Raw genomic sequence first — 12,136 nt, forward strand, 5'->3', positions numbered from 1 at the left:
CAAGTGTGGAATGAATGAATATTGCAGTGTAAAGAGCTTATAGGGTGTTGAATAAAAGCCAATCCAATGCTTATTATTTAAAGCCCATTCACCTTCACCAGATTCATTTTTATCATCATTTATCACTAGAATATCCTTTACTCCAATGCAAGAACAAAAGTTTTCAGATAAATAGTTGTTTTCCATACTTGCACAATATTTTATACCATGCAAAACTCATATTGAAATATACAATTTTACTGTTGTGTTGCAGCGGGACTACGGCGGGCCCCTGGTGTGTCAGGATGGGGACATCCGGGTGATCGTGGGCGTGAGCGTGCACGGACGAGGCTGTGCACGCACCAACCAGCCCGCCGTCTTCATCAACGTGCCCTACTACACACAGTGGATCTACAAGGTCTTCAAGCACTACCCCAACCCGGACATGATGTAGTCCCGGGCCCCAACCCAGATCTGGTGTAGTTCGGTGAGGACCCAAAGAACCGGACTGGACTACTGTAAAGACTCTGCTGCTCTGGTGGTGCTCCGGATCCTGCCGTGGTAAACATGCAATGAGAAGAGAGATTTATGAATGTACTGTCAATGGAAGTTCAAGACAAAAGAATTCTGCTTAAACACACGTCTGTTCACATGTTCACAAATGAAGTTCAAAATTGTTAAGACTGTAAATATAAAAGACATGAGCGTGCTTATATTTATATCTTCAACTCAGCGGCTGCAGATAATGGTGCCTTTCACTACTTAAAGTAAAATACAGTGTCCTCTATTGGTATTTTGTCTAGGGTCATATTTAAGGCGATGTAGGAATTCTTGAGTTGTAGAGACCATTTTTTGCCTTTAGTTATTGCACTCTATAAGGACGGGATAGTTTTGTCTCTCGTCTATTGAGTGCATAATTAAATTTAATTCTAAATATATACAAAATCTTAAGTCAAACACCTTGAAGGTCGCCTGCCATACACTCAATTAACCTCATGCAGATCTCTGGCTGTGTCTGGATGTCCACACTGTCCCCTGCTTAAGGCACTATTTAGGGGTCACGCAATTTTTAGTGGTGTCCGAAAGTCCGGTGAGTGGAAAAAGTTGTGAACTCAAACTTTCCCACAAAGCATCTTGAAATGTAGTGTCCAGTAGGCCTTATTGCTGAAGTAAATTTAGACGATAAATGATAATGACAAGAGATGATAAGAGTAGATTAAAACAACAAAAAATATTCTAAATGTAAAGTTTTGTTTTAAAAAAATCAAGAGCTGCAATAAATAAACAGCAGAATGAAACTTTTTCCTACTTAGTTTGCATCTGTAATGAACCACAGAAGTTATTAATTAAATGTTCTGCAGCTTAATTTATATTTGTATAGCCAAAAGCCAAAAAATAACCAAAAATTTCCCATTTGTGTATAAATATTGACCCCCAAAATATTGTTCCAGCTTTTATATTCAACGAAAAGTCGATATAGTAATCATTGTGACAGGCCTAGTGTCCAGAGCTGGTCACGAAGCTGGTCAATATAGACCACAATGCATTGCTACAATAAAAAGCAATAGGTATTTGACTGGACAAAACCTATGAAAGCAGATAGAAGCGCTGGTTTATCACGTGGTTGGTCCCTGATTATGAATACAACATTATTAAAGGTTCATTGCTCAACTTTCCTGGTGGAGAGTCTGTCACCCGTTTGTCTTAATGGAGATGTTATTGCTTCTACTGGCTACATTATAGGTCAAATCTGTGGAGATACAACCGTATTCACAGAGATAATTTCTGTATTTATCAGCAATAGGACGGATCTGTTTAATGTCATACCATGGAACATTCCTCGAAAAGCAATAACATCTCCATTGAGACAAGCAGGTGACGGACCCTCCACCAGAAAAGTTACACAATGCACCTTTAAATAAACTTTTTCTGTATAAAGTTGTAGCTGCTTTCCTTAGCTTGAGCTGTCAAAAGATTGATAACTTCTCTATTTTAGACAAAAAGTTGAACAATGAGTCTGTTTACCTAAGATCTAGCTTTGAAAAATGTATTAGTTCATAAATAATCGTGTGCCAGTCGGATTTTAGCATTATTTATTACAGAAATCCAGAGACTTTTTTCACCCAGACACCAGAGTCACGTGACCTGACTGTAGAGAGCTGAGCGTCTGAATCTCTTTGTGAATCAGTGCACTGTATAGTCCGCTAAAGCGTGCAGGCCTATGCAGTGAGGGGCAAGGTGGCTTAGGGGGGACATTCAGACAAAGCCGTGGAAGCCCCGATCATCACACTTTTGGGGGAGTCAAAATGGAATGTTCATTTATCTTTAAAATAAATACCAACCTCTTTCTTTTTATGTACAAAATTTACCAATGGTTTCAATATTAAATTAATAGAAGGCACTGTATTTCATATCCAAGTCACTTCCATTCACCACGCACTTTTATCTTTTTTCTTTTATAATGCTGTTTCCTCATCAAAAACATCCCTGGAGTTTTGTTTAGTTTCATTCGCACACATTTAACACATAAATCCTTCATATTTAGGCTGATATTAGGCTGACAGAAAACACTCTCTTCCATCTTGTGACATCATGTGGCAAAACAGGAAGTGATCCACTGTGTTTTCACCTTAACTATAGTCATTTAGATAATTTCCACCCTGGAATTGCCAATCTCTACAGAACTAAAGGTAAAAAGTAGCTGTTAACATGAAAACTACCGCTACATGACATCTCAAGGTGGATTGTAGCTTTGGAGATACATGCGTGAACAAAACAAAACACAACTCCAGGTATGTTTTGGTGAAGTAACAACATTCTAACACAACTTAAAGCTCACAAGAGTCAATTTTGTGTAATGTAGGACCTTTAGCTCAGCAGCAAATCAGTCATAGTTGAACACGGTTTTGCTTCCTGGCGTTACTTGAATCACAGATAGACCAAAGACGTAGACCCGTGCATGGACAGGGCGCATAGACTGAGAGCATCCACCGGGGGGGCGCTGCTAAGGACACTGGGCCGAGCTCGCGTGAAGTGCTCCTTATGTACATAGTATTTTAATGAGTGCGTTTCTGACACTCGCCTATACATTTGGGTCTTATAGATCTATGAGCAGAATGTTTGAAGGGTAACTTATGTACAGTTTTGTCATGTAAACATTTCATCATTTCATTATGGTAAAGTTTTCTGTTTTGACCAATAGCCAACCACTGAAATGTCAGATTAAAGGTGCATTGTGTAACTTTTCTGATGCAGGTTGTCTCCATGCAGAGGTGGGTACTACTCACTTACATTTACTTATTTACTTGGATATGTTTTTAAAGAGGGGGTATTACACTTTTATTGTTTTGAAAATGCTATATTCGTTGGAAACAATGTATTGACTTTCTGCCTTTACTCCCCGTGCAAAGTCACTCCCCCTTCAGAGCGCTATCACAACCCAATCAGTGTGCATCTCTCTTATGAAACTACTGCACATCGCATCAGCTTTGTCAAGTAGATGTGTACAGTTTTTGTATGTTCATGGAGTATTTTTGTGGGAGCATGGGTGATGTAGGCTTGTTGGCTGAGAATTGGACAGAACCGGAAGGAGGGTTTGAATAGGACTTGGGAGAGATCACTTAATTGCTCAAAGATGCATGGATACATCTAAAACCTCTTCAGGCTGCGTGGTTTTGAACGTCATAACATTTTAGAAAGGTCAAAAGAATCAATACCCCCTCTTTAAAAACATTGTAGTTGGCTAGTGTTTTTCTAGCAGCATACTTTTACTTCTACTTGAGTAATATTTTTATTGAAGAAACAGTACTCTTACTTGAGATTTGGTGACTTTCCTCACTGTGAGTAAGTCTAAAAGTGATAAAAGTTTGATGTTGTTGTTACTCTTACTTGAGTAATTTTTGGCTACTCTATCCACCTCTTTCTCCATGATGTTATCACTTTGCCTGGAATGTTCCACAGTATGGCATTAAACATATCTGTCTTGCGTTTATTCAATTATAGGTGTCTTTAATTTGTTAATTTAAAAAAATATATTTGTATTAAATTGAAAAACATGCAGTGAATGGGCTCGCCTTTTCACAGATCAGAGAAGTAACTTAGTCTGGTAACGCCACCTGCTTAACTGCCGGGAGATAGATTAAATAGTTAAATAGTAGAACATTCCAGGCAAAGCAATAACATCACTATGGAGACCAACTTAGCAAGAAAAGGTACATAGTGTTGCTTTAATGAGAATGAAAATTTTTAAAAATCAATGAATTTGGATCTCCATGAGTCCAAAAAAGGATCATATTTAAGTTTTATCTTGAGAAACAAATGAGCTAGTACTAGTACTATTTGCATGTAAGATAACTAAAACCAAATTTGAAAAGAAAAACAAATTTAAAGCGACAGTATGGAACTGTTTGGGCATTTCTAAAAATAGTTTGTGTTTATTGCACTGAAAAGCTTCAATCCTTGCAGTGAGCGGCTTGCATCTCCACAAACCTGACTCTTATTCAGCCTGGAAGAGGGCTTGCCCTTGTTTGTTTTCATGGAAATGTTGTTCCTATAACTATAATATTCCACAGTATGGCATAAAATATTTCCCCATGGAGAATCTTTCAAAATATGGTTATAACTGTAATCTATTTCCAATGAATCACACAGTTTGCAGCTGGCCTCCTCCAGAAAGTCACATACTGTGCCTTTCAAGTTCATAATAAAACATATAATAAATAGGGATGGTTTTAGTGTCAACATTTGGATTGAATAAAAAGGGTCCCATAGTTCCAAAAAACAGCACTAGAATGGAATAAAAAAACATTAAACTAAATAAATCCAAAAGTATGAGGCCAAAATTGGAAACTAAAATGTATATATTAAGAATTATGTTTAAATCTCACACTGCGTTCTATCTTTCGTCCCATCCATAGTAATAAATCTTGGCGTTCCAACTCAAAATATGGGCTCACAAAAGTAATCAAAAATCTGTATTAATACAGAAAATGGTGACTTATTCTCAAGATAGAACTTATTCACAAGCAGGTCTGTTTTCTCCATAACAATAATATGCTTTATATAATGTTTCATGTATGTATTTGTATATTAGCATCACATACGCTGTCACAATATTGTTAATAAAGTACAATTTGTCTGAATGATCCTTTTTAAGTCAAGTGAAAGCACTGAAGAGGCTTAAGCTGCTATGTTTGATGAACCTGTACAATGTTGTATGTATATGACTGTATATGTCCTATAGGAGTATATTACCCACGTTACACCTCTAATGTATTTGTTCAATGTTATAATAAAGTTTATATTCTTTGTTTTGTATTTCTTTTGTCGTTTTTAAATGTGCTGTAGCTGATTTTTAGTGATGAATTTGTAAGCGCTTTTCACTACTTTGTTTTGCTGTCTGACACTAACTAGCATGCTAACTGTGCACTTCAGTTGATCAATTTATATTATATGTATGGTCACACACATGCACACACATAGACACAAGTGTATATTGTATATTTATATATTATAATATGTACACTATCAACCAAAAGTTTTAGAACACCTTAATTTTTCCAGTTATTTATTGCAGTTCAAGTCGTGCAAGTCCAATGAAGAGCTTGAAATGGTACAAAGGTAAAAACTGAACAGACAGAGGTTAAACAAAATAAAATAAAAGATACAAAACACAAGTCCCAGCTCTGCCAAAATTACCTTAGGAAAAAAGAACAAGATGGTAAAGCTTGAAAACATGGAGTGTCCAGCACAGTCTCCAGACTTAAACCCCATCGAGCTGGTTTGGGATGAACTGGACAGAAGAGTGAAAGCCAAACAACCTACACGTGCCACACATTTAGAAGAATATTACTATTGTAGAAAGAATGCCATGAGCTATTGTATCAAAGGTGGCTATTTTGAATCAAAAGTGTAGAATATATTTTGGTCTATAAATTGATTCCATGATATTTATTGTATGCTTTCATTTGAGAGTGCAATGACACAATGAACAGTAAAAAAAAAAATTTGAAAAAGAAGTGTGGTGTTCTAAAGCTTTTGACCTGTAGTGTATGTCAGTATATTTGGCACTGAAAAACATGGCGACCCTAAGAAGCTATGTAAGCTCACAGAATGAGGTTCATCACCACTGAACGGTCAAAACAATTTAAAGGTGCACTGTGTAACTATTCTGGTGGAGATTCTGTCACCTGTTTGTTTCCATGGATATGTCATTGCTCTGTCTGGAATGTTCCACAGTGTGACATTAAGCAGCTCTACCTTACATTTATTCAATTACAGGTGGTTTTATAACTCAAACATACCTGGAAAAACAGACATTCTGGCCATGAGCAGGGTTGCCTCTCCACAGTACAGACTTGTAAGTTGGTCTGATTTGGTCTCCATGGAGATAGAAAAGTTTAATGCCATATTGCGAGACATTCCAGATAAAACAATAACATCTCCATGGAGAAAATTGTTACATAATGCATATTAAATGGCTTGCCAGATTTGCATACAACTTTAGAGAACTTTACAATCGAAAAAACACACAACACACACAAAATTATGACAAAAAAATTTAAATATGAAAACATTTAAATGAAACAGTTATCATGAACCATGTCCTTTTTGTGTGCGTGTTTTGTTTTGTTTTAATATATATGGGTTTGGTCACAATACACACAAAACATATTTATAGGATACAGTACTGCATACTTGATTCTTGGACAATAAAAGGCTTTATAATGAGAATCAGAAGCACCCATCTCACTTATTCCACCTCAAGAGCTGCTTATGCAATATATCTGTACTGGGACAAGACACTTTTAATACAAATACATGGTAAAACTCAGGTACAGGCCTTTTAATAGCTGTAGAAGTAAAAGTAGCAATCAGTGTAGCAGTAATCTATTGTGTACGAAACGCTCTTGAAAACCACTCCAAAAATGTGACAGTCCTGATTATTCTCTCAAAACAAAAGTTGAGGGACCATCGTCAGCATAATGCATTTTCACAAACAAAACACTTGAGATTGGATGAAAAAAAACGCCTGCCTAAGTCAATTTCGTTACAATTAATGCTTAAAGTGTATGTGACAGAGCAGCATTTACAGCAGTGGAGTCATGACGAAGAGGTAATTCCATAACTGTTACCTAACAACCATAGTATTTAAGTGACCGTGACAGGTTGGACTATTCATTTTACACACATTTACGCAGAGTTAAGGTCATTATATTTAAGGTTTTACAAAAAAAAAAAAGGTAACACTTTATAATAACTACACCTTACTTAACCTTAATAAAGCATGAACAAAGGCTTAATTAATAATGAACAAAGACTTAATTAATAATGATTCACGCTTAGTAACTACTTAATTATTACCTTAATTAGCACTTGCACTTAATTTGCTTGTGCTGTAAATAGTTACTCATAATTATTTCATACTTAATTACTCATGAACTAAAGATTTGAGCATTTATTAATCATTAGTAAACTATGAGAGAATGATTTACTAATAATACAATGCAATGATAATTCAGGCAGCTGTTATCTGTTAGTTAAGTCTTTTTGAGAGCTTTTCTAAAGTGAAGACTAATTATCCTTTATTAAACATTTACTAAGCGTGAATCATTATTAATTAAGTCTTTGTTCAGTATTAATTACATCTTTATTCATGCTTTATTAAGGCTAAATAAGGTGTAGTTATTATAAAGTGTTACCAAAAAAAAAAAAAAAAAACATTTTTGCCCAGTTTGACCATTTTTAAGGTTTCAGATTTTACCTCCTACGTCGAAATCATGACATTAAACTAGGAAATTGTAGAACTATTAGCTTGCATCCACGTCATACAGTGGGCCAAAACTCCTCGAATGCACAAAGAAATAATGATGTGACAAATACAAATATAAGAAAACATATTTATTTTGTTTGGGACAGATTTCTCCACAGTGTGATATCGTCAATATGGAACTTTCTAAAATAGAACCCTCCACTTTCTGTCATTTTTTACATATTATTTTAATCTTTTCTTAACAAATTGCTTCTTGATTTGTGTAAAACTATGATTTATATTTACAGCAGGTATTATCCCAGAAATTAGAGTGTCATCAAAACCTGTCATGAGCCTTTTAACAATGGCAAAACCATGTCTGCTAGTTATATAAATAAATGACAACAGCTTTATTTTGCTAAATCAATGTCAGATAATTGCCTTCTTCATGCGCAAATTGTATTTTAGAAGACATTCTCTGTGTTGATGGCATTTTGTCCTTTTCATCTCAACTTCTTTCCACAAATTAGACTATTAGACTAATGTAAAACTATGATAAATCTTTACCACAGGTACTACCCCACCAAACCAAGTCACAAGTAGAAACACATTCAATCCTGAACCTCCAAAACTTTAATCTAACTGTACATCATCCTAATAAAAATACAATTTCATGTGATAATAATCATAATGTACTTGATCTGTAAGCACTGAACATCAAACCTTAAAGTATTTCATTTATTTAACAGGATAATACACAGTCACGTAATGCCTGAGGAAGTAGTAATAGTCAATGGTGGAAGGTAACAAAGTACATGTAGTAAAGTAGTATACTTATAGAGTTATATTTTACCATGTTTGTGATAACATCCTGACTAAAGGTTTTGAGTTCAAGCTTCATCTTTCAGGAACCAAAAGTAAACACACAAAATTCATTAAAAAAATGAAAGATCTGTATTGGTAAGTAGATTGTGTAGATTTTTTTGAAGTAATACTTTTACTTGAGTAACTTTTTACCTCTGTACCTGCACTTTTATAAGGTTTTGTTACTTAGGTATACTTAAGTAACAAAACTGAGCACTTCATCCACCACTGGTAATAGTAGTAATGGTACTTGTAACTTACATTCTGTTACTAACATGACTTCCCTCACACATAAATGACACTACAGCTGTCATCAGTGAAGTTATTTTAACATTTCATATCTGAGGACAGAGACAGGTCATGTTTATGAAATCTATCAAATACATCAGGATTCCCGCTGAATAAATGAGGTTCAGACTAATCCTTGTACGTGATCATGTATTCATTATTACTATTTAATATTAAAGCTCTTGATTAAAGCTCTGTCTTTTGCTGCAGTATAAACTATAGTTCCCTTCCACAAGATGGCGCCACAGCAGCATTGTCATACATGTGGCATCTCCCCCTCTCACTCCACACACATGTTGGCTTTCCATGCTTCTTGGGGACATTGCATTGACGTACGTTCATTTCCTTGACACTGATCCTGACTTTACCTACCTAAAAGAGTCGTATGTAAGTTCGATGACATTTATTTTGATGTATTTACACTTACAATATCTGTGTCCCCAGATATGAGGTAAACAAATTAAAATGAAATGTAGGTTTTTACAACAATAATAATGCTGATTTATTCTTAATGACAAAAACACTGGACAAGTTGTTTATGTTGCAATTTGATGCCTACTTTTAATAAGGTCGGGGCTCTGACGTGGACCCCAGACAGGTCCAAGGTCCACACCAAATTATAGTTACATTAAAATTGTATTGAACAAAAAATCTATAAAATGGTATGACTTATGATTGTATTAAGATCTATTATCTAGAAACAAATATGGCTATTTCAATAAAATGTCACCATGTCTTATGACTTAGGCTAAATAAAAGGTCACGCTCTTGACATGGGCTACTAGATTATTTGCAATTATCCCATGATACGTTTGACTGAGCAGGCTGAAAAATTTGTCCCAGGGGTGGATGTCCTCAGTGAGCTCTGATTCATGAAAAAAAGAAAGAAAGAAAAACAGAAACCCGGCAATGTTCTAAGACTAGTCCATGTGTGAATGGAGTAATAATTGTAGAGTTTTCAGAATTTACTGTGTTAGAGCGGCTGAACAGTTTCTTTTTATACAAAATGTTCTGAAACTCAAAATATGGTTTAATATAATGTAATACAACCAACCTTAGAAAATATCTTCAAAAATTCTGACCTTGTTTCTGGTAAAACATCTTATTTAAACATACAAAACAGTTTTGTTTTTTTTTTGTTGTTTTTTCTTAGCAAAGTATTAAAGGTATTATGGATGTCACCTTCAGAACATTTGCTATTGTCAGTGGAATTCTATAGATTACATGTACAGTTTGTTTCCATCTGCGAGTGGTGTAAGACTGGAATTCACTAACACAGGTATGTTTTGGGTGAATAAACGGACAAATCTTTTATCACAAATACGCACTAGCTGAAGTATAACGCAGTGCCCAGCGATAAGTATGTACGTAACTTCTACACAAGTGTGAGTAGTGTGGCTGGTGGAGCTACAATTTAAAGTGAATGTACTGTATTTTTCAGACTATAAGTCGCACTTGTTCATGGTTTGGGTGGTCCTGCGACTTATACTCCAGTGCGACTTATATATTAAATGTTCACACTGACAGCAGCGAGAGGAGGCGCTCTAGGCTTGTGTGTCAGTATCTGCTGCTACTATTACTCCTCCTGTACCACTGTCACTTCACCCTCCTGCGCATGTCTCCTGCAGAAAGAGCCGCTGTCCTGTCTGTATCATGTCAATCGATTGCACCATTACTTTAAATTTCAGTAACTTCAGTGACAACCGAAACCATCCTATCGGGATTCAGAAAGGCTGGAATCATTCTAACTGGCACTGACGCTGAGTCTGACGACAGCTACACAAAAGCTCCATTTACCTCCGGAGGTAAATGGAGTTGCTCAGAAGTGACACCGAGAATGTAGAATTCAATGGATTTAGTGATTTGGAGTGAGATCAAGAGTCTGGTAAATTTTTCTGTTCTGTTGTTTATGCTTTAGTCTGTTCTATGGATGGGCATTCGATTAAATTTTCTTAATCGATCGTCGGGAGAATTAATGATTGTGTATCGATTAATCATTAATGTTTTTATATTCAAATGATCATCATTATTATTACTATCTGCACTACTAATCTGCATAAATAAATTCAACTTTATGACATATAAACCATAACCAGTTTTTGTCAAAACTAGGACACCTTACAGGGGGTGGGAGGTGGGGCCTCGTCATCGACGTGCGACTCTCACCTGGCAAAACTTTTTCATGTTTTCTGTGTCCTGGTGAACTTTTTCGCACTGGACATGAAAACATATGTGCTGACACATATGATGCATATATGAGACACTTGTCCCAAACGCAACAGAAAGCGTGGAATTTCTTGCACAAGTCATCGTTAAATACGCATTTGCGCTTCAGCACATTGCATCTGACCACCTGTTTGTGTCTCGCTCCTTCTGAGTTACAGAGAGATACATGCATGGACCGTTTGTCCCCAGACACAGACGTTTGGTCACCCTACGCTACGCACAGCAACCTACATTCGGTTTGTCAATTAAAATGAATGTATTTGATGAAATTCTTAATGATCAATTATCGATTAATCGACTAATCATGCCCATCCCTAGTCTGTTCATATGTTACATGTTAACAGTCTGTTGTTCTCTAATCTATTGGTATTACTATAACTTGCCTTTCAAAATGAAATGTCAGTTCCTGGTCTCTGATTTTATTAAATACATTTCCCCAAAAAAGTGCGACTTCTATATGTTTTTTTCTTCTTCATTACACATTTTTTGGCTGGTGCGACTTATACTCCGGAGAGACTTATAGTCCAAAAAATACGATAACTGGAAGGACAAAACTGTAAATAATGCACAGAATCTGGTATTTTTAAAGGACAGACACAAAAATGAGACAAACTAAATCATATCTGAAGGAGCGGTGCAACACAAATGTGCGAGGAGGGAGAGAGTGTGCAAAGGAGAGAAAGAGAAGAGAGAGGGAGAGCAGTGAGACAGAAAGAAGAAAGATAGGTAAAGGGAGAAGGAAGGAGAACAGAAGCGTGAGCGTGGGAGAGAAAGAGAGAAAGGGAGAACGGAACAGAGAGAGGGAAAACAGGAGCGATAGTGAGCGGGACATTGAGCAACGGAGAGAAAGAGGAGCTAGAGAGGGGAAAACATGATAGATAGAAAGAGGAAAGAGAGATAGGGGGAGAATAGGAGAGAGAACAGGACAGTGACTAATGGAGACAAAGAAAACAGAGGGAGAGGGAGAGAGAAGAGGGGATGGTGAACAAAGGAGAGAAAGAGAAGAGAGGGAGAGGGCGAAGAGGAGAG

At 36.3% G+C, this 12,136-nt stretch overlaps 1 protein-coding gene across 1 annotated transcript in view; it reads left to right on the top strand.

Annotated features, from left to right (window-relative positions):
* The window catches only part of LOC110166846 (hepatocyte growth factor), a 70,821-nt gene extending 65,581 nt beyond the window's left edge, over positions 1-5,240 (top strand). The window contains exon 18 of the mRNA XM_020932166.2: positions 254-5,240. Coding sequence (XP_020787825.1) covers positions 254-433 — 180 coding nt within the window. The 3' untranslated portion in view covers positions 434-5,240. The remainder of the gene's footprint in view (positions 1-253) is intronic.
* The last annotated feature ends 6,896 nt before the right edge of the window (positions 5,241-12,136 follow it).

Source organism: Boleophthalmus pectinirostris, unplaced genomic scaffold, assembly GCF_026225935.1.
Source record: "Boleophthalmus pectinirostris isolate CB_2022bp ecotype Guang Dong unplaced genomic scaffold, ASM2622593v1 HiC_scaffold_2, whole genome shotgun sequence".
Classification (NCBI taxonomy): domain Eukaryota; kingdom Metazoa; phylum Chordata; class Actinopteri; order Gobiiformes; family Gobiidae; genus Boleophthalmus; species Boleophthalmus pectinirostris.